This window comes from Dendrobates tinctorius, unplaced genomic scaffold (genome assembly GCF_039654945.1).
Source record: "Dendrobates tinctorius isolate UK_male_01 unplaced genomic scaffold, ASM3965494v1 ptg000249l, whole genome shotgun sequence".
In the NCBI taxonomy this organism is placed as follows: domain Eukaryota; kingdom Metazoa; phylum Chordata; class Amphibia; order Anura; family Dendrobatidae; genus Dendrobates; species Dendrobates tinctorius.
Window position 1 is genome coordinate 5,347,139 of NW_027361916.1, and position 24,250 is coordinate 5,371,388.

The 24,250-nt window shown below is 44.5% G+C and overlaps 1 protein-coding gene across 1 annotated transcript in view; it reads left to right on the forward strand.

The window, feature by feature from the left end:
- The window catches only part of LOC141063350 (uncharacterized), a 68,971-nt gene extending 45,534 nt beyond the window's left edge, over nt 1-23,437 (forward strand). The window contains exon 4 of the mRNA XM_073557394.1: nt 21,772-23,437. Coding sequence (XP_073413495.1) covers nt 21,772-23,118 — 1,347 coding nt within the window. The 3' untranslated portion in view covers nt 23,119-23,437. The remainder of the gene's footprint in view (nt 1-21,771) is intronic.
- Nucleotides 23,438-24,250: the final 813 nt, after the last annotated feature.

Consider the following 24,250-nt stretch of genomic DNA (forward strand, 5'->3'; position numbering starts at 1 on the left):
AAGCCCTCGCTCACCTGAAAAAATATTAAAATAATAAACACTATACTCCCTGTGTGCAACGTAATCCAATTAATATGATTATCCCACGACGATCTCCCATGGAGAGCTGCCACATCAGCTGATGCGACTGCTCTCCAGGGGATCCAGTGATACAATGACAGAGATAATCCTCTGTATTGTATCACTTCGCCGCCGACAGGTCACTGGAGTTCACCTGTCAATTTGCGGCACTACAGCGTGAGAATTTTCTCACGCTGTAGTGCCGTAAAATGCGAGGCTTATCTCCAATGACACACTGCTGGAGGGCTTTCGCCTGTCAGTGTGTCATCGGAGGCCTATAGAGCGGTCATATCTGCTGATGTGACAGCTCTATAGGGGAGATCGTCGTGGGATATTCGTTATTAATGGGATTACATGGGACAGGGAGTATATTGTTGGTTTGTTTTTTTATTTTTTTGCAGGTGATCGATGGCTTTGAATGGATTTAGGCGTACAATAAAAATTATGAAAAACTGTCATGTTTTATTTCATTAAAATACTTTAATCTTATGTGTGTTTTTTAACCCTTTCTTACTATAAGATCAATAATGGTTAGGCATTTTATTGGATGGATGGATCTATCTATAATGGATAGGCGTCTTATTGGATGGATCCATCTATCCATCATATATCCATCCATGGATGGATCCATCCATCTATCCATCATAGATACATCCATCTATCCATCATAAATCCATCCATGGATCCATAGATGGATCCATCCATAGTTGGATCCATCCATAGATATGGATATATCAGTCTATCTATAGATATATCCATCTATCCCATATTTATCTGTGTGTGTAATGGAGTGTGGGTTGGACAAATGTAAAAGAGGAGGTTGGACCAGAAATGACATCACAAATCTTTTTTTTTTTTTTTGTTAATTAACATATCTTTATTTAGCTTACAAAAACGCATACAAATCCACATAAAAAACGTGCGGATTTTTACCTGCGTTTTCTGGCAACAGATGCAGATTCTGTGCAAAAAATTCTGCAGGTAAATCTGCAACGTGTGCACATACCCTTGGAGTTGTCGCTCATAAAAGCAAAGTTTGACCAGAAAGACTTGTAAGGACCTGGTCTTTTAGGGACCATGAGACATTCAGCAGCACAGAAGGGAGAGAAGATTCATCCGATAAGATCTCAGGGATCTAGGAAGCCAACAGCATCATTACCCTCCGCTTTCTCTTACAGGCCCAGCATAAGATTTTTCTTCAAGTGATTTTCTATCTTGTCAGCACATTCTACATACGCTGTCATTTGGCTTTGTAGACTACAGATCTGGGCAGGTAACGGTCAGCGTCTCCTGATCCCAGGGGGTAGGTGGATCCTCCAGGTTATAAGTTCTATAGAAAAGGGCTTTCAATGCCCAAAGTCATTTGAACAGTTTTGGGTGGAGGAGAATGTTGTGGTCTAGAGGCAAAATGGTGATCATGGTAATACGGCCGGACTACACCACCGATAAAGCAGCCACAGCCGGTGACTGAGAGGAATCTGTGACTTCTCTGCATTCAGTGGTTACTACTCACCTGGGTAGTCATACGTGGGAATCTCCTCTTTACACCACTCATCATCTCTCACATATGTCTCTGTAGTATTAATATGGGTCAGATCTTCACCCTGAAACAAATATTGTAAAAGTCACCGACAGATGGAGAAGTCCCATCTATGATCAGCTCTAATCCTGCCATCTCCACCGTTCTCATCACACAAGTATAAAACATATACCGTATATACTCGAATATAAGCCGAGATTTTCAGCCCATTTTTTGGGACTGAAAGTCCCCTCTCGGCTTATATTCGAGTCATATACGCCAGGGGGTCGGAGGGGTGCCAGGTCATACTTACCCGTCCTGGCGCCGTCTCTGCAGCCCCCTGCTTGTCCCACAGACTCCCTTCCTTCCTTCGGCGGTCACATAGTACCGCTCATTAAACTCATGAATATGCGCATATTCATGAGTGTAATGAGCGGTACCATGTGACCGCTGAAGGCAGGAAGGGAGTCTGTGGGACAAGCAGGGGGCTGCAGAGACGGCGCCAGGACGGGTAAAGTATAGGCTATATTCAACTGTCCCCTCACTCCATCGCTGCTGTCTGATGTGTCCTCTGTCAGTGACATTCAGATAGCAGAGGGCGCGGTGACGTGGTTAGTGTGCGTCGTGCCCTCTTCTGCCTGAACGTCACAGACAGAGGACGTGGCAGATAGCCATGAGTATATACAGTAATACTGGTGGATAAAAGACTGAGCACAAGACCTTCACAGCCGTCTACACATCATAGGGGAGATCTCCTGACACCTTCTCTCCATCTACCTGATGATCCTGAGGAACATTGGGATCTTCTTGGTTACAGTCCTGTGGAAGAAGAGGACGGGGACATCTCTCTGGTGTTGTCCTCTTACTGGATAGATCTGGAGGAAACACATACAGGGACTGAATTCATTCTCTACATACAGATAATTATAGGCCGTGTGTATTTAGTCCTGTCTATTACCTGGTGATGTGAGGGGCTGGGGAACCTCCATTATGACGTTCTTGTACAGATCTCTGTGTGCTTCTAAATACTCCCACTCCTCCATAGAGAGATAAACAGCGACACCCTGACACCTTATAGGAACCTGACACATACAATGATACCGTCATCCCCCGATCCCTTCATAGTGTTAATGTATAATGTCCCAGCATTCCCAGCAGTGTCACCTCTCCAGTCAGCAGCTCAATCATCTTGTAGATGAGTTCTAGGATCTTCTGGTCATTGATGTCCTCATGGATCAGGGGGTGAGGTGGAGGCCCCGTGATTGGGCTCAGGGGTCTTCCCCATCCCTCAGACACAGGGTCCTGACAGCGATCACTAGAGGTCTTCTTCACCACTGTGTAATCCTGGTTATGGAGAGACACATTAATAAATCTCACTACAGACATTTCCAGAGTCCTCACCTCTCCAGTTCTGTCCATCTGTTATTCCCATAGATAAGAATGATGTAATGTGACGTCATCAGAATCTCTCACCTCTCCAGTGAGACGGAAGAGGATCTCTAGGGTGAGGTGTAACATCCTCTCCGCCATCTTGTCTCTGTCCATATCCATCCTTGATGGGTAAATCAGGAAAATTCTCTTTTGCAGAAGATCTTCACTGAGAGGATCCGATATTGTAGAGACCTGAATGAGAAGAAGATGATCCGATGTAACATCATAAGAATCCTGTGTAATAATACAATTACTGGAGATAATAAGGGAAACATAGGAGGAGATTTATTATCTTACAGGGTTTAGTTTTCTTCCCTGACATCTACTAATAAAACCTATATATTTAGGCCACAGACAACAAGCAGTTTCCTCCTCGGAGTCGGCAGCTGAACACGTTCCTCATAGACTCATCTTCCATAACGCTAATTCTCGTCTCATTACCGACACTGGAATCGGCATTAGCAATACTGCAGGAGAGATTCATTACACGCGACATGAGAAATAACTCCTTCATGATGAGGACGACATCTTCATCTTCTACTGCGGCTCTAGAGACAGATGTGGCCAGAGTCGGTCACTGCCTCCATCCCCACCGGCCGTCTATATGAAGGTTTCCCGTCTTCCCCGCACTGGAATCTTCTCTCCCGTTAGATCTCAGCTCTGAGTCACACACAGAAGTTTGAGGCTTTTCGGGAAGAACAGGACAGGAGAGATCTGAGGCCGATGTCTCCATGTACAGGGTTTCCCCTCGGGATAAGAGGCTTTTCTATCCCTTTCCCCCAATTAGAGGGGACACCTGTGGATATCGGGGTCTTTACCGGCTGCAGTACTGGGGGGATTTACTCGGTAACGTGGACGTTGGACAAACGTCACCATCAATTCCCATCAGAGTGAAGGAACATCGCTCCTCTATTCAGCTCTATGGATCCAGGATGAAATCCACTGCGGCCCCTGCAAGAAAAGAGCGAAGTCTGGTGAGACCCCCGAGGCCGGAGATTTCTACAGCTGCTCTGTGCGCACAGGACCTGTGATGAGGTCACAGGAGGGGAGGAGTCAGGAGTCACATGATCAGGGGCCTCAGTGTGTGCAGGACTCTGCTGTGCTGGTTGTCACTTCTTATTTTTAGGCTATGTGCACACGGTGCAGATTCTGCTGTAGAATTTTCTGCGCAGATTTTGCTAAATCTGCAGGTAAAATGACCTGCGTTTTACCTGCAGCTTTAGTGCAGATTTCTATAATGGAGCAGGTGAAAAACTGCAGTAAAACCGCACAAAAGAAGCGACATGCTGCTTCTTTTAGGCCCTGTGCACACGATGCAGATATCCAGCGGATCCGCAGTGTGATGTACAGTACAATGTAAATCAATTGAAAAAAACACTGTGCAGACGCTGTGGATTTTTCCGCGCGGTTTTCTTGTGGTTCAAAATATGCAGCATGTCACTTCTTTTGTGCGGTTTTCCACCTGCTCCATTCTCCAAATCCGCAGAGGAAAACCGCACAAAAACCACAATAAAAAAGGAAGAAATCCGCAGGAAAAGTGCAGGTCATTTGACCTGCGGATTTCTTCAATTCTGCGCGGAAAAATCTGCAGGGCAAAAAAGTACGTGTGCATAGAATCATAGAATCGTAGAGTTGGAAGGGACCTCCTGGGCCATCTGGTCCAACCCCCTGCTCAAAGCAGGATTCACTAAATCATCCCAGTCAGATGTCTGTCCAGCCTCTGAAGACTTCCATTGAAGGAGAACTCACCACCTCTCGTGGCAGCTTGTTACACTCATTGCACTTAGCCTTATTCCGCACCAAATCTGCACGGAAAAACCTGCAGCATGTGCAGAGCGTTTTTGGCTTTACATAGCCTTAAATGGTACTGTACATCACGTGCAGTTCTGCAGGGCCAAATCTGCTGCAGAACTGCACCGAATCTGCACTGTGTGCACAGGGCCTTACATGGACACTCAGGGCCATTGACCGGGTAGACGCTGGCCCGGCACCGAGTAACCGCACAGCCCTGAGAGGGTGTTCCAGAACAACTAAGAACTTTTTTGAGATTTCAGATAGAAAAGAGACGATTGTTTAAAAGTAGCAGAGAAACTCTTCCCTTTGATCGAGGAGAATAAGGTTAATATGAGATTTATTCACAATTTGGACAGAATAACTTAGATTTCTTAGATGTGAATAATAAAATAGAGGATGGTAGAATAATAACCAGCACCTATAAAAACCTGCAGCCACCAATATGTCCCTCCATTCTAATAATGCGCACCTGGAACATACTAACAGAGGCCGACCATACAGCCGGTATCTGAGGCTGAGAACAATGAATAGTAGAGAAGAAGGTTTCCTACAACAAGCGAATGACCTGACAGACGACTTATTACATAGAGGTTATCCGCCAACATTATTACACTGTGCTAGAGCGATGGAGGAACCCATGTGGGTCTAGTTACAAGATCCAGGAGGAAGAGCAGAAAGAAGGACGAGATAATAAAAGGTTTATTGTTACTTTTACACCTAATCCCAATATGAATGTAATAACCTCAGCGATAAACAGGAATTGGCATTTGTGAGGAGATGAAGATTTAGCCGTAGCAGCAAAGAACAACCCTCGATTGCTTCTAGAAGAAGCGGTGACTTAGATGACTTATCGCTACAGGAAAGATTCCAGGAGAAGAACAATAAAGTCACCTGATCAAATGGAAGACGTCCAAGAGGCCATTTCCATTGTGGGGATCGCTCCTTCTGTCATCTCCATCTTACAGGAGAAATCTGAGGATCGGGGCGATGACGGTAGATAAACTAATCACGGGCCGCACAGAGCAAGTGCTTTATGTCATATACTGCCCAGGACAATTATTATATTGCCCAGACTATTAGACCGCGGCACATCAGGCTCAGAGAACATTTCCATTCAGTTACACAGGAAAAGCATCTGTGACATTAATGATATAAGAGAGGTCCATAATGCGGACCCCAATGTGCTGAGATCTGCAGGAATTGAGCCCGCTGATTATCCTGTACAAGGCGGTGACCAGAATAGATTACTACTAACAAGAGAAGCAGCATGGATTGTGGATTGCGGTGCACAAGTTCCCCTTGGCCTCAGTGATACATTGAATATGTCTGTGTGGCTGTGATCTATGATATATTTCTTTACATTTTTTATATTAATCATTTCACTGTTCTCACTGTAAATGTTTTGCAATTCTCAGTTAACCATTCCCTAACCCTTGTTAAGAGGAAGTGGTGTAACCCCCTGACAAGCATGGACCGGTAGAAGCGCTAAGCAAGTGCGAAACGGCCGTAGTCCGTCAGGCTCTCCCATCTGTATAGCTCCCTGCTACCTGCACGCCGCACTCTAATATGGTTTGATGTCTCGTTTCACCATGGAATAAAATTGTAAGAAGGATCTGGGTGACAATTCTTTCAATTCCTTATGATTACTCTTATACGTATACACAATGGTGATGAATGGAAGGTCGCATTCAATACACCGGAGGGGCATATTGAAAATTTGGTGATGCCATTCAGATTAAACAATGCTCCGGCAGTCTTTGAAAATCTCATTTTTTTTCTCCCCGATGGGTAGATTTGCGGTAGTTTACCTGATGATATATTGAGTTACTCACGTCCTCTGCAGGAGCATCATGAGCATGTCAGACAGCTGGAGTGGGAAAAACATTACCCAGCAATCCCTTTTTGACATTTTGAAGACCTCCATCATTGAAAAATGTCCTAGCACCAAGAAACATAAAAGAGAAGACGGAAGATTTGCTAAAAAATCGCCTGTCTCCCGAATAAACTCATTACATGCAATCTGAAAACTTGCCTCTGTTGTGACTCGATCTGCCATGGTCTCTCTGAATTCACCTTTATTTCTACTGGTGAAGTTTTCCCGATCAAAACTCCCATGTCATGTTCCACCAGTTGTGTTACACACGTGATTATATGCTCATACCAGAAATTATATGTGGGAAGGACGACCCAACCCCTCCACAAAAGGCTGAACTCACACCGTCCCAATACTCCATAGGGTTTTCTCCAACATGGGCTTTCACGTCACTGCACCATCAAACACAAGAAAGATTCCACACAACTGAGAATATTCCCCACAGAGGAGATTCCCCCACAGGAACAGAATCGCATTGGACAACTACATCGGAAAGAAATCTTCTGGATTTATAAACTAAACCCCATTACTCCAAATGGCCTCAGTGAGATTACAGATGTTACAGAGGCTCCTGCTGCACCAGCCTGGGATAGGTCAGATCATCGCCGGATCCCCGAACACCTCCTGTGACCCGGCTCCACCAGCGCTGCCGATCCCCCCCGGGTTTACTGAATTCAGACTGTGGGACAGACCCCCATTTCACACATTACCTTTTTCCCTATTTTCCTTCTGAATATTTGGGGTGCGTCTTATGGTCCGGTGCGGCTTATAGTCAGAAGATACAGTATATCTTTATTCATTTTTTTAGGTGACCGCACTTCATTCATAGGCACTTTATAATGTAATTATTGTATGTAAGTGTGTTCTGTTTTCTCATGATCTATAATTTATCTGTGTGTGACGGACTTTCTCATGAACTTTGACATTTTGTGCTTTGTTGGCGTTTTTTATTCCAAAGACATACTGATAGGGAATTTAGATTGTGAGCCCCATCGGGGACAGCGATGATAATGTGTGCAAACTGTAAAGCGCTGCGGAATATGTTGGCGCTATATAAATAAAAAGATTATTATTATTATTATAAAGACTGCATATAAAACGTTCCAGGCTTGACATGTTTATCCGCTCTCAGGTTTCGTCCTGAGGAAGACGTCCTGCGTGACTGTGAAACGCGTTGACTTTGAAAACTTGTTTAAATAAACGTTTTTAGTGAAAATCTCCATCTCCGATCGTCTCCATCAGCAACGCAGGTACAGACACATTATACCCGGATCAGCTCTTCTGCTCGGTCTTTGGCCCCGGGTCCTGCAGCAGCTGATTTATGCATTGAGCATGGTGTAAAGGCGCCACTCCATCAGGTGAGTGTAATACTCCCCTACTCTCATTAGATCTGGTTATCAGGTAAGACCCTATTTTTCACTTGTTTGTTCCTCAGTATCTCGACTACAAGAAATCTCTGTAACACTTTCAGGTTACTTGGAAAAACCAATGAAGGGACTGCTGGGACCGTAATGGGGTCCATCTGAGACCCCAATGCAGAAGCCAAATGTCCTGAGAATTGGACCTGCTGGACCACAAATTGTCATTTCTCCAGGTTACCAAATAAATAGTTGTCACGTAGAACCTGGAGACCCTGTCTGACATGCTCAGCATGCTCCTCCAGAGGACGGGAGTAACTCACTATATCATCCAGGAAAATTACCACAAATCTACCAATCAGTGAGAAAAATATAATTACTGACATTGTCACAGACTGCCGGAGCATTGGTTACCCCGAATGGCGGCATCAGGTTGGGTTTTCTTACAGCGAATATTGGATTTATGTTGGGGCCCCCTGTCCCTGACAGCCGGTGTCGTTTCCCCTACAGAGGCTAATCCACAAGGACACTGAGGAGCGAGACTCGGGCGAGATTCTCCCAAGTGTGACCCCGGCCTCAGCCGGACTCTGGAAGGGGGGAAATAACCGAGATTTGGGCATTTTAGCTCCTGGTGTGGAGTCGATAGCACAATCATATGCCGCCATATAGTAGACGGCCGGTAACCGGTGAGAATTCCCTCATGTGTGGGGTCTATTTCCCTCCAGAGAAATCACACGTTATATTCCACACATAACACTGTGTAGAGAAGGCGGCGCGGGGTAATTGTGCCAGTAGTGAGGGGGAATAATGGCGGGAATGTCACTGACTGAGGAGAAGGCTCCATGGAGGTCTTCACTCTGGAGATCATGTGACCCCTGACTCCTCCCCTCCTGTGACCTCATCACAGGTCCTGTGCACAGAGCAGCCATATATGTGGAGTGCGGCTCTGCAGGTTAGTGATGGGCAGTCCGGCTCTTCTGGCTCCTTTCCCCACTTTTCTCCCTCCTGTCCCTTCACTATAAAGCCTGGGCCTCATTATACAGCTGTACAGGGGTCTAGTGAAGGCTTTTTCGCCCTTTCCTCAGACTGTAGCTCCTGGGAACAGACCCTCACTCCTGTCCCTTCACTATAAAGCCTGGGCCTCATTATACAGCTGTACAGGGGTCTAGTGAAGGCTTTTTAGCCCTTTCCTCAGACTGTAGCTCCTGGGAACAGACCCTCACTCCTGTCCCTTCACTATAAAGCCTGGGCCTCATTATACAGCTGTACAGGGGTCTAGTGAAGGCTTTTTAGCCCTTTCCTCAGACTGTAGCTCCTGGGAACAGGCCCTCACTCCTGTCCCTTCACTATAAAGCCTGGGCCTCATTATACAGCTGTACAGGGGTCTAGTGAAGGCTTTTTAGCCCTTTCCTCAGACTGTAGCTCCTGGGAACAGGCCCTCACTCCTGTCCCTTCACTATAAAGCCTGGGCCTCATTATACAGCTGTACAGGGGTCTAGTGAAGGCTTTTTAGCCCTTTCCTCAGACTGTAACTCCTGGGAACAGGCCCTCACTCCTGTCCCTTCACTATAAAGCCTGGGCCTCATTATACAGCTGTACAGGGGTCTAGTGAAGGCTTTTTAGCCCTTTCCTCAGACTGTAGCTCCTGGGAACAGGCCCTCACTCCTGTCCCTTCACTATAAAGCCTGGGCCTCATTATACAGCTGTGCAGGGGTCTAGTGAAGGCTTTTTAGCCCTTTCCTCAGACTGTAGCTCCTGGGAACAGGCCCTCACTCCTGTCCCTTCACTATAAAGCCTGGGCATCATTATACAGCTGTACAGGGGTCTAGTGAAGGCTTTTTAGCCCTATCCTCAGACTGTAGCTCCTGAGAACAGGCCCTCACTTCTGTCCCTTCACTATAAAGCATGGGCCTCATTATACAGCTGTACAGGGGTCTAGTGAAGGCTTTTTAGCCCTTTCCTCAGACTGTAGCTCCTGGGAACAGGCCCTCACTCCTGTCCCTTCACTATAAAGCCTGGGCCTCATTATACAGCTGTACAGGGGTCTAGTGAAGGCTTTTTAGCCCTTTCCTCAGACTGTAGCTCCTGGGATCAGGCCCTCACTCCTGTCCCTCCACTATAACGCCTGGGCCTCATTATACAGCTGTACAGGGGTCTAGTGAAGACTTTTTAGCCCTTTCCTCAGTCTGTAGCTCCTGGGAACAGGCCCTCACTCCTGTCCCTTCACTATAAAGCCTGGGCCTCATTATACAGCTGTACAGGGGTCTAGTGAAGGCTTTTTAGCCCTTTCCTCAGACTGTAGCTCCTGGGAACAGACCCTCACTCCTGTCCCTTCACTATAAAGCCTGGGCCTCATTACACAGCTGTACAGGGGTCTAGTGAAGACTTTTTAGCCCTTTCCTCAGACTGTAGCTCCTGGGAACAGGCCCTCACTCCTGTCCCTTCACTATAAAGCCTGGGCCTCATTATACTGCTGTACAGGGGTCTAGTGAAGGCTTTTTAGCCCTTTCCTCAGACTGTAGCTCCTGGGAACAGGCCCTCACTCCTGTCCCTTCACTATAAAGCCTGGGCCTCATTATACAGCTGTACAGGGGTCTAGTGAAGGCTTTTTAGCCCTTTCCTCAGACTGTAGCTCCTGGGAACAGGCCCTCACTCCTGTCCCTTCACTATAAAGCCTGGGCCTCATTATACAGCTGTACAGGGGTCTAGTGAAGGCTTTTTAGCCCTTTCCTCAGACTGTAGCTCCTGGGATCAGGCCCTCACTCCTGTCCCTCCACTATAACGCCTGGGCCTCATTATACAGCTGTACAGGGGTCTAGTGAAGACTTTTTAGCCCTTTCCTCAGTCTGTAGCTCCTGGGAACAGGCCCTCACTCCTGTCCCTTCACTATAAAGCCTGGGCCTCATTATACAGCTGTACAGGGGTCTAGTGAAGGCTTTTTAGCCCTTTCCTCAGACTGTAGCTCCTGGGAACAGGCCCTCACTCCTGTCCCTTCACTATAAAGCCTGGGCCTCATTATACAGCTGTACATGGGTCTAGTGAAGGCTTTTTAGCCCTTTCCTCAGACTGTAGCTCCTGAGATCAGGCCCTCACTCCTGTCCCTCCACTATAACGCCTGGGCCTCATTATATAGCTGTACAGGGGTCTAGTGAAGACTTTTTAGCCCTTTCCTCAGACTGTAGCTCCTGGGAACAGGCCCTCACTCCTGTCCCTTCACTATAAAGCCTGGGCCTCATTATACAGCTGTACAGGGGTCTAGTGAAGGCTTTTTAGCCCTTTCCTCAGACTGTAGCTCCTGGGAACAGACCCTCACTCCTGTCCCTTCACTATAAAGCCTGGGCCTCATTACACAGCTGTACAGGGGTCTAGTGAAGACTTTTTAGCCCTTTCCTCAGACTGTAGCTCCTGGGAACAGGCCCTCACTCCTGTCCCTTCACTATAAAGCCTGGCCCTCATTATACAGCTGTACAGGGGTCTAGTGAAGGCTTTTTAGCCCTTTCCTCAGACTGTAGCTCCTGGGAACAGACCCTCACTCCTGTCCCTTCACTATAAAGCCTGGGCCTCATTATACAGCTGTACAGGGGTCTAGTGAAGGCTTTTTAGCCCTTTCCTCAGACTGTAGCTCCTGGGCACAGGACCTCACTCCTGTCCCTTCACTATAAAGCCTGGGCCTCATTATACAGCTGTACAGGAGTCTAGTGAAGGCTTTTTAGCCCTTTCCTCAGACTGTAGCTCCTGGGAACAGGCCCTCACTCCTGTCCCTTCACTATACAGCCTGGGCCTCATTATACAGCTGTACAGGAGTCTAGTGAAGGCTTTTTAGCCCTTTCCTCAGACTGTAGCTCCTGGGCACAGACCCTCACTTCTGTCCCTTCACTATAAAGCCTGGGCCTCATTATACAGCTGTACAGGGGTCTAGTGAAGGCTTTTTAGCCCTTTCCTCAGTCTGTAGCTCCTGGGAACAGGCCCTCACTCCTGTCCCTCCACTATAAAGCCTGGGCCTCATTATACAGCTGTATAGGGGTCTAGTGAAGGCTTTTTAGCCCTTTCCTCAGACTGTAGCTCCTGGTCACCATGTGATCTCACCATAACCCTAACAAGCTAATTAAGGTGTGAAATCTTGGTCAAAATTATCTCAGTACACAAATCTCCAAGGGTGCCCAAAGTTTTGCATCGCCCCTTTTTCCTTTTTAGCAATTATGAAAGTGTAAAATAGTCTATATATGTATTTTTTATTAGTATTTTTGCCTAAAATGCAAAGGCCATGTGTCATCTTAGAGGTTCGGCCTTTTAGAGATCATTTCATCTTCATCTTACTACTGCTCACAATAACAGTCATTTTGACCAGGGGCGCTCACACTTTTACATGCCGCTGTCAATGCTTCATCCCGCTGGTGCTCAATATTTAATAGGGTCTTTCTATTAAACTTAATGAAAAGTTTGGTGAATTCCTTTGAGCTGTTATTACTAGAGATGAGCGAATATCGTCGGAGAAGTTGTTATTGGCTAATATCACTTACCGAATAGCTGCATCGGGACCCCGGATCCCTGGAGCGCTCCCGATAATCAGCTGCATGTGTCGCCCTCCATGCAGGTGCTGTGACTATCACACAGCGCGACACATGCAGCTGATTATCGGGAGCGCTCCAGCACACTGAGTCCTGCACACACTGAGGCCCCTGATCATGTGACCCCTGACTCCTCCCCTCCTGTGACCTCATCACAGGTCCTGTGCGCATAGAGCAGTCATATATGTGGCAGACACTCCTGGACCTTCTGCTTTCTGGGCCGGTTCCTCCTGTGAGTCCTATTAACCCTTTCTCTCCCTGTATTCTCCTTTCTGACAGGACAATATCTGAATTCGGACAGTGTGAGAGGAATTTAAGCAATGTGGAAGGAAAAAATGACAATTTTACTTTTTTCCTCACAAAAATGTGACTTTACCCCAAAATTGGCAGCGTAACAAATCCTTATTTTCCCCACTGTAGTTTGTAGACTCCATGTACAGATCCCTTAAGTGCAAAAAGAGCTGAATTCCCCACTTAAATTATTGCATTTTGGAAATTGCACCCCACTGGGAATTTATCTACTGGTAAAGGCACATGTTGTGAACTTATTTTCTGGTCTGCCTCTGGTTTCTGGTGAAGGAGCTGGTTGTGTTGACAGAGGAGTCGTGAGTTCTCTTTCTGGGCTCCCTCTGCTAGTGGCAGGAGGTAATGAAGCTGATCTAATTAACAGAGACCTGCCACCTGATAATGAGGATGAGGATTGGACATCTGGAGTCTCAGACTGGATTTAAGACAGCCGATTCCCTCTTCCCATGCTGGTGATTTTTTCCTGCCTCCTGAGGTTCTGGTTTCCAGTTCAGTTCCTGCTTTCTCAAGCTAAGTGTTCTCTGCTATTGTTCACACTTGATTTGGTTTGATCTATTCAGTTTTTGTGTGGTTAGCCAGCCCCGGCTGGGGCTGTGCTGAATTTCCATTCCTATGTCACTGCATGTGCCAGTTTGCTTTTTGTACCTTATTAGATTGGCCTTTTTTTTGCTCTGTTCTCAGAATATGCTGATATAGTGGGAGAAGTCTAATGACTTCAAGGTTTTTTGCTATCAGAAGTGTTGGACATTTTTGCATGTTTTTTTTGGCGTGATTGCAGACAGTATCTTTCCTTTCCTGTCCTGTCTAGTTAGTTTTGGCCCCATCGTTTGCTCAGTCTATTTTCCTACCTGTGTTTGTGCTTTCATCTTGTCTCACCATCAATACATGTGTGGGGGCTGTCTATTCCTTTGGGGTCTGCTCTGGGGCAGTTTAGATTTCCCCTTGTCTTGCTTTAGGCTTAATTAGTCCTCCGGCTGTGACGAGGCATCTAGAATCATCGTAGGTACGTTCCGCGGCTACTTCTAGTTGTGTGGTTAGGATCAGGGGTCTGCAATCCACTTAGATACCAACCTCTCTGGTTTTCTGTGACTTAGCTTGGTTTTGTTTTCCTCCTTGGTTACCCAATCATAACAGGCACAATTTTGTCTGCATGGGGGTTGTGCTCAAAGCCCAACATCGTGTGATCCTCCAAAGAAATGCCACCCCACACCATTACTGACCACTGCCAAACCGGTCATGCTAAAGGATGTTGCAAGCAGCAGATCGCTCTCCACGGCGTCTCCAGACTCTGTCACATCTGTCACATGTGCTCAGTGTGAACCTGCTTTTATCTGTGAAGAGCACAGGGCACCAGTGGCAAATTTGCCAATCCTGGTGTTCTCTGGCAAATGCCAAGTGCCCTGTACGGTGTTGGGCTGTGAGCACAACCCCCATCTGTGGATGTTGGGCACTCACACCATCCTAATGGAGTCAGTTTCTAACCGTTTGTGCAGAGTCAGACACATGAACATTTGTGGCCTGCTGAAGATCATTTTGCAGGGCTCTGACAGTGCTCCTCCTGTTCCTCCTTGCACAAAGGTGGAGGTAGTGGTCCTGCTGCTGGGTTGTTGCCCTCATACGGCCCTCTCCACATCTCCTGGTGTACTGGCCTGTCTCCTGGTAGCGCCTCCAGCCTCTGGACACTGCGCTGACAGACACAGCAAACCTTCTTGCCACAGCTCGCATTGATGTGCCATCCTGGATGAGCTGCACTACCTCAGCCACTTGTGTCGGTTTTAGAGTCCGTCTCATTTTACTACGAGTATGAAAGCACAACCAACATTCAAAAGTGACCAAAACATCAGCCAGAAAGCATTGGTACTGAGATGTGGTCTGTGGTCCCCACCTGCAGAACCACTCCTTTATTGAGGGTGTCTTGATAATTGCCAATAATTTCCATCTGTTGTCTATTCCATTTACACAATAGCATGTGAAATTGATTGTCAATCAGTGTTGCTTCCTAAGTGGACAGTTTGATTTCACAGAAGTTTGATTTACTTGGAGTTATATTCTGTTGTTTAAGTGTTCCCTTTATTTTTTTGAACAGTGTATATAGATAGAGAGATTTTTTTTTCTTTACATTGGAGGGTCCAATTCCAGCTATTGCTGTGGGATCTGTGATTTCTATCTACTCCACTGTGTACAGGATAATAGAGTATAATAAAGTAGTTATGGACGTGACGTAACTAACATTGTGCAGTGACTCTGCTTTCCATATAGTGATGGATATTTCTTGTTGCTGAAACTGTGATATTTTTTTTCACTTTAAACCTTTTTTAAACCCCTCTGATCAGTGCGATCATACAACATACAAGCCTCTGATGGCTCCGGTGATGCCCTGTACTACTGTAGTGCCGTGTATCATCACTGCCTGTCAGTGTAATACTAACGGCCCCATACACATGAGATCAGAGTTGGCTGAACGGTCATTTGGCAGACGGCGATCTCTCCCGACTCCCCCATACACACAAATATTCCAGCTTTCCTCTGGTCTGTATGAGAGAGTCGCCTCCAGACTCCTCTAGAGGAGGATTATCTACAGGAAGAGCAAACGGATTATCCTCTGAAATTCAGGATGCCGGATCCTTCTCTGCCCTGACATCATCTGTCGGGAGGCCCCCAAATACATTATATGGTCGGCCAAACCCCCCGAAATCAGAGCTTTCATGGAACTTTAGTCTACTGTGTATGGGGGCGTTATAAGGTAACTTATTGGATGCTGCCTCTGGCCCGGCCTAATAGACCTTCATACATTGCAGCCCAGACACCATTATTAGGCTTGTAAGTATCGCAGTAACTAGGCCGCCCCATACTATCGAGTACTTGAAGGCGGGGGGCATTCAGCCAAACTCTGTCACACCTTCTTAGATGTCATGTTTGCTTTTCAGGGTTTTTGTTGAAGCCTCATCTGTGCCGTCCCTGCGGTGTACATCTATGTTCTGGGGCCCAAAAAGAATCATTTCTTTTTAATAAATGTTTAACATGTTAAAAATTATACAATGTGTCTTCTGCTTTTTGCTCTTTTTTTCTTCTTACAAGAATTGTTGGAGCCAATTTTCTTTAGAAACATTTTAATATCGGCTTTTTCTGGAGTTTTTCATGTAATATAGGAAAGCCTAAGTCCAGAAATAATCCCCATAAATCACTGTACATGGAGACTTTGGGATCAGATCATTTTTGTCCGTTGTGTTTGTGGAAACAAAAAATCTTTTCTAAAAGCCTCAAACTTCTGTGTGTGACTCAGAGCTGAGATCTAACGTGAGAGAAGATTCCAGTGCGGGGAAGACGCGAAACCTTCATATAGACGGCCGGTGGGGATGGAGGCAGTGACCGACTCTGGTCAAACCTGTCTCTAGAGCCGCAGTAGAAGATGAAGATGTCGTCCCCATCATGAAGGAGTTATTTCTCATGTCGCGTGTAATGAATATCTCCTGCAGTATTGCTAATGCCGATTCCAGTGTCGGTAATGAGACGAGAATTAGCGTTATGGAAGATGAGTCTATGAGGAACGTGTTCAGCTGCCGACTCCGAGGAGGAAACTGCTTGTTGTCTGTGGCCTAAATATATAGGTTTTATTAGTAGATGTCAGGGAAGAAAACTAAACCCTGTAAGATAATAAATCTCCTCATATGTTTCCCTTATTATCTCCAGTAATTGTATTATTACACAGGATTCTTATGATGTTACAGCGGATCATCTTCTTCTCATTCAGGTCTCTACAATATCGGATCCTCTCAGTGAAGATCTTCTACAGAAGAGAATTTTCCTGATTTACCCATCAAGGATGGATATGGACAGAGACAAGATGGCGGAGAGGATGTTACACCTCACCCAAGAGATCCTCTTCCATCTCACTGGAGAGGTGAGAGATTCTGATGTCGTCACATTACATCATTCTTATCTATGGGAATAACAGATGGACAGAACTGGAGAGGTGAGGACTCTGGAAATGTCTGTAGTGAGATTTATTAATGTGTCTCTCCATAACCAGGATTACACAGTGGTGAAGAAGACCTCTAGTGATCGCTGTCAGGACCCTGTGTCTGAGGGATGGGGAAGACCCCTGAGCCCAATCACGGGGCCCCCACCTCACCCCCTGATCCATGAGGACATCAATGACCAGAAGATCCTAGACCTCATCTACAAGATGATTGAGCTGCTGACTGGAGAGGTGACACTGCTGGGAATGCTGGGACATTATACAGTAACACTATGAAGGGATCGGGGGGATGACGGTATCATTGTATGTGTCAGGTTCCTATAAGGTGTCAGGATGTCGCTGTCTATTTCTCCATGGAGGAGTGGGAGTATTTAGAAGGACACAGAGATTTGTACAAGAACGTCATAATGGAGGTTCCCCAGCCCCTCACATCACCAGGTAATAGACAGGACTAAATACACACGGCCTATAATTATCTGTATGTAGAGAATGATTTCAGTCCCTGTATGTGTTTCCTCCAGATCTATCCAGTAAGAGGACAACACCAGAGAGATGTCCCCGTCCTCTTCTTCCACAGGACTGTAACCAAGAAGATCCCAGTGCTCCTCAGGATCATCAGGTAGATGGAGAGAAGGTGTCAGGAGATCTCCCCTATGATGTGTAGACGGCTGTGAAGGTCTTGTGCTCAGTCTTGTTTTATCCACCAGTATTATATGTTTTATACTTGTGTAATGAGAACGGTGGAGATGGCAGGATTAGAGCTGATCATAGATGGGACTTCTCCATCTGTCGGTGACTTTTACAATATTTGTTTCAGGGTGAAGATCTGACCCATATTAATACTACAGAGACATATGTGAGAGATGATGAGTGGTGTAAAGAGGAAATTCCCACATATGACTACCCAGGTGAGTAGTAACCACTGAATGCAGAGAAGTCACAGATTCCTCTCAGTCACCGGCTGTGGCTGCTTTATCGGTGATGTAGTCCGGCCGTATTACCATGATCACCATTTTGCCTCTAGACCACAACATTCTGCTCCACCCAAAACTGTTCAAATGACGTTGGGCAGTGAAAGCCCTTTTCTATAGAACTTACAACCAATTACATTGTTTTTGGTCCTAAGGAATTCAGATTACTGCACAATCTCTCCTGAAATGGGGAGCAATATTATTTTCTCTAATCTTCTGCTCAAGATCCATAGTAGCTCCAATGGTCCACCATAAATGAGGGCAACTCTGGTTTACTGTTGTGTAATTTGTATTTGTAGTTTCCAGTTAATGAGATTCTCGTGCTCTGGGGCGGGGCTGTGGGCGGGGCTTTATGTGGTGCTCTGATTACATAGTCATCTGTATTGGCTTATGACAGGTCGCTGACCCCTCACTGACCTGCCCCCCATTATTACATAATGCATATAATAGCATTGATATTATTGGTGATAATGCCTATAATATTGTGGCTATTGTGAGGCTTAGAAAAGAAAAATTGCATCCAGTAAAATGTCACCGGCGATGGCGGCGCCTGCGCAGTAGCCTCTATATCAACTATATCAAATTTTTTTTTCATTAGGAAGTTATAAGGGTTAAAAGTTGACCAGCGATTTCTCATTTTTACAACAAAATTTACAAAACCACTTTTTTTTAGGGACCACCTCACATTTGAAGTGAGGTTGGGGGTCAATATGACAGAAAATACCCAAAAGTGACACCATTCTAAAAACTGCACCCCTCAAGGGGCTCAAAACCACATTCAAGAAGTTTATTAACCCTTCCGGTGCTTCACAGGAATTAATGGAATGTGGAAGGAAAAAATAACCATTTACTTTTCTTTCACAAAATTTTTCCTTAAGACCTGTTTTTTTTTTTACATTTGCAAGTGTAACAGGAGAAAATGGACGATACATTTTGTTTTGCAACTTCTCCTGAGCATGCCAATACCCCATATTTGGGGAAATCTACTGTTTGGGCACACGGCAGGGCTCGAAAGGGAAGGCGCGCCATTTGACTTTTTGAATGTAAAATTTGCTGGAATAATTAGTGGTTGCTATTTTGTGTTTGGAGAGCCCCTGATGTACCTAGACAGTGGAAACCCCCAACAAGTGACCCCATTTTCGAAACTAGACCCTTTAGGGAACTTATCCAGATGTGTATTGAGCACCTTGAACCCACAGGTGCTTCACAGACGTTTATAGCGTAGAGCCGTGGAAATAAAAAAAAAAAATTATCCAAATCTTTTTAGCTCAATATATATTTTAGTTTGTACTGACTATGCAGACACCCCATATGTGGGGGTAAACCACTGTTTGGGTGCATGGCAGAGCTCGCAAGGGAAGGAGCGCCATATTAGAGAGCATATTTTGCTGGAATTGTTTGTGGGTGACATGTCACATCGTCAGAGCTCCTGAGGTGCCAGAACATCATAAGCCCCCAAAAGTGACTGCATTTTACCAAATACTTCCCTGAATGAATTCTTCTAATGGTGCAGTGAGCATACTGACATCACAGCTGTTCCATAAAAAATTATACCATTGGGCAGTGAAGAAAAAATAATTATATTTTTACCACTAAAATGTTGTTTTAACCCCAGATTTTACATTGGAAAATAGGTAGATAGATAAATGGTCACTACACCCATAGATGAATTCGCAGAGGGGTGTCATTTCCAAAATGGAGTCACTTCAGGGGGGATTCTGCTGTTGTGGCACTTTGGAGAGCCGCTAAGTGCCAGAACAACAGAAAAATTGCAAAAATGTCATTGTAGTGCCCAATATATTGTGCCCAGCTTGTGTCTCTGGAGACCTTCCCCCACCTACCCCCGGAAATTGTTAAGTCAGCTCTACTCAAATGTGTCTATCACTAAATAAACCAAATGCTTGAATGTCAAAACAGTTCAAAAACGTGGTTCTGTGTGGAAGATTGTAAAGCCGTCATGGAGGCATAAGGCTGGCAGTGATGGGCATTGTGGGTAATAATAGCGGGGATCATGCCTCATTCCTCTCTAGGAACATACACGACATCTTCTCTGGGGGTTCTTTCTTGTTTCAGTTACTGGGATGAGTGCAATAAAATGTCGCTCAGTGAGTCTTCTGACATCTTCACATTCTAAAGGATTGGCGGGGACAAAATTTTCAAAAACAAGATTTTCAGTGACCTTTTCTTAATAATCAAGGAAAGTATCTGCATTTCCGGCTTTTTTGTATAACACAAAAGAATTATATGTGGCCACCTGAAACAAATACATGACTAACTTTTTATACCAGATCTATGATTCTCTTGATACCTGGTATGGCTGTAGAACCTGATCTGCAAGGTCGTCCACACCCCATATATTTGTTGTAGTCAATGACTAAAAACAGGTTTTGGAGTAGTGGATCCCTGTTGGTCTGCAGTGGCCCTTGTGGCATCTGTGTGGATCGAGCTCAGGATAAAAATATCTTTTTTATCCTTATACTTAAGGACAAGCAGCTCTCCATTGTGTAAAGCCCCTGACTGCCCCTTTCGGTACTTTTTGCTGACCAATGATTGTGGAGACCCCTGATGGTTTTTGCGAATGCTCTCACAAGCCCCTATGTTATGTTCAACCAGACTTTTAAATAGAGGTATGCTGGTGTAGTAGTTGTCAACATATACATTGTAGCCTTTTTGTAAAAATGGAGTTATCAGCTCCCAAACGATTTTTCCAGATGTCCCCAGATAAGTAGGGCGTCTTCGTGGGTTTAGTTGGCCATCTTTCCTCTCATACATGCGAAAAGCTTTCATAATGGGTCCTAGGAAGAACGGCAGAAAACATAGGGGTGGCTTGAACAGGGCGGTTGGACCAATAGGACTGAATGCTCATTTTTTAACAAGCCCCATAGCTAATGTACTGTAAGTCCTGAAAATGTTTTCATTTCTAGGATATTAGTTGGTCCCATAAATTTGACCTAGCATAATAGGATCGTGGATTCTGGCTGATGAATTGGGATGCATATAAATTTGTAGGACAGTATGCTCTAGCAAGCTATCTGTCATAAATTAAAAAAAAAATTAATTGGTGCAAAATTTTCCACCTCCATATTTATACCAGGAATGGCATTAAAATTAGGGATGAATGGAGTAGCCGAATCCGAAGCCTCCCATCTGGGAAATGCTACATCAAGAGGCGAAGCCCCTTGGACATTGGTGTGCGCCAATTCACGAGCACTAGGGACAGCGCTAGTACTGGGCATTGTTCCCTGAGTTGGAGACATTTCTCCAGAAGCGCTATTTGTCCTTCTTGTTGTACTGGTCCTTGTGTGTGAGGATGGACCAGAATCACTGCTCATTTCTGAGCTATCACTGTCACTGCTACTAAAGCCCTCAAAATCCACATCGCCATCTGACACTGCACTTTCTTCACTGTCAGAGCATAAAAGTGCATAAGCCTCCTCTGCTCTATAATACTGACCGGCCATTTTATTCATTTTTATTTTTTTTCTGGAAATAGAAAACTGACGTGACCAAATTATTGGGGAGAAAATTGAGAAAAACCTAACCCTATCTTTAAAATGAACCCTAACTATAGCACTAACCCTAACCTGCCTTATCTGTTTTTCCATTGACAAATGATGGACCTGAGTGGGGACTTGTTTTTGTGAAGTGAGAACTGGTATTACTTTCGCCTACATAACATTGATTGGCTTCTTTATATTCAATATTTGGGAGGCAGAATGAACAGTTGAATACCACACACTACTGTTTCATCCAACAAGGTTTTCTATTAGACTGTGGACTGTCATAGTCTTGGTAAATAATTAAGGTTTTTTACATAGCTTGCCATTTTTATGGACAGTTTAAGTAGCAATGTTCAAAAATATAAAACTCAAGGATATTTTATTAAAAAAATTGTTTTTTACCTTAGCAGATGACTGTACCAGGAGATCAGAGGGACAGCTGACATCTTCAATTTTTAAATCTGATAATCTTGAGATCCTACAAGATTCAACTGAAGTGATTGATATTACTCCAGATATATTATCATCCATTCACAGCAAAGATCTGTCATCTGGTCCTATGAAACAGGTCCCATCTTTTGATTCATTACCAACTACTAAGGAAAATCAAAGTCACAAAAGAGGCATTAAAAAACAAACTGCTCCTAAAGCAAAGAAGTCATTTTCATGTTCAGAATGTGGGAAATGTTTTAACAAGAAATCTCTTTTTGTTACTCACCAGAGAATTCACACAGGGGAGAAGCCTTTTTCATGTTCGGAATGTGGGAAATGTTTTAGCCGGAAAGCGATTCTTGTTAGACATCAGAGCATTCACACGGGGGAGAAGCCTTTTTCCTGTTCAGAATGTGGGAAATGTTTTAACTGGAAATCAGATTTGGTTAATCACCAGAGAATTCACACAGGGGAGAAACCTTTTTCATGCTCTGAATGTGGGAAATGTTTTAACCAGAAAGCGATTCTTGTTAGACATCAGAGCATTCACACGGGGGAGAAGCCTTTTTCCTGTTCAGAATGTGGGAAATGTTTTAACAATAAATCAGATTGTGTTAAGCACCAGAGATTCCACACAGGAGAGAAGCCTTTTTCCTGTTCAGAATGTGGGAAATGTTTTAACTGGAAATCACAATTTGTTAATCACCAGAGAACTCATACAGGGGAGAAGCCTTTTTCGTGTTCAGAATGTGGGAAAACTTTTAACCAGAAATGTCATCTTTTTAGTCACCAGAGAACTCACACAGGGGAGAAGCCTTTTTCCTGTTCAGAATGTGGGAAATGTTTTAACCGGAAATCATATTTGGTTGATCACCATAGAACTCACACAGGGGAGAAGCCTTTTTCGTGTTCAGATTGTGGGAAATGTTTTAACCAGAAATCACATTTGCTTGATCACCAGAGAACTCACACAGGGGAGAAGCCTTTTTCATGTTCAGAATGTGGGAAATGTTTTGCACATAAATCACTGCTTGTTACTCATCAGAGAACTCACACAGGGGAGAAGCCTTTTTCCTGTTCAGAATGTGGAAAATATTTTAGACTGAAAGTCAATCTTGTTCAGCACCAAAGAACTCACACAGGAGAGAAGCCTTTTTCCTGTTCAGAATGTGGAAAATATTTTAGACTGAAAGTCAATCTTGTTAAGCACCAAAGAACTCACACAGGGGAGAAGCCTTTTTCCTGTTCAGAATGTGGGAAATGTTTTAACCATAAAGGGAATCTTGTTAGGCACCAAAGAACTCACACAGGAGAGAAGCCTGTTTGATGTTCAGAATGTGGGAAATATTTTACTCAGAATTCAAGTCTTGTTACACATGAGAGAATTCACACAGCAGAGAAGCCATATTCATCTTAAGAATGTGGGAAATGTTTTAAATGGAAAATAGATCTTGATCGCCATCAAAGAACGCACACAGGGCAGAAGCCTTTTTTCCTGTTCAGAATGTGAGAAATGTTTTAACCGGAAAGCGATTCTTGTTAGACATCAGAGCAGTCACACAAAGGAGAAGCCATTTTCATTTTCTTAATGTGGGAAATATTTTACTTGGAAATCAGCTGTTAATAAACATCAGAGACGTCACATAGGGGAGAAGCCTTTTTTACGTTCATAGTGTTGGAATAGTTTTAACCAAAATTGAATCTTCTTAAATGGGTTGTCTCTTGTCATTTTTCATGTTTGCTGACAAAAGGATAAAACTTAACTTTATTAATTCCAAATGTAAAACTATACCCATAATTCACCCCCTGAAGATTAGTTAATAGGGGACTAATAGAAAAAACATGCACCCCACAGTTGAATACATAGAGTGAGGTGACTCACTGTCCAAGCCTCTCATTTCTACTGGTTTCATCGTCCTCACCAAAGGCGACTCATCAGAAGACTATTTAATATTGACCTACAGTATATTCAAGCGAGACTAGACAAAAAAATTAAAATAATGTATCATGTTATCCGAAACAGTCAGAAAACTAGCCACATATTGGCAGATCCCAGACCTCAAACTATATACTGTGTAAGTTTATAAGCCCCTCCAGTGTCAGGAATAGATAGTATGTGACAATACAGTATAATTCTTGGGTTTTCTCCTATAGGGACTGCCCTAGTTTGGTAATGTAACAGCTGATAATTAGTAGTGCAGACAAATTGTCCTAGACTAAACTCAGTCTTCAGACGGCCCAATATGTACCACTCAGGGAAAACTTACCTGCTCCAAAGATCATTAGCAGCTTCTAACTAATGGCCATGCTGCGGTCTGTCAGGGAATGAGTGCAATATCAGTATAAAGACTAGGGATATGTGCAGTCATAATGTCTGGGAGATCTGTGCCATTATTTAGTATGAAGATGGAAATTATCTCTGAAAGTTACGTGTTCCCTGAGCGGTATATACGGTATTT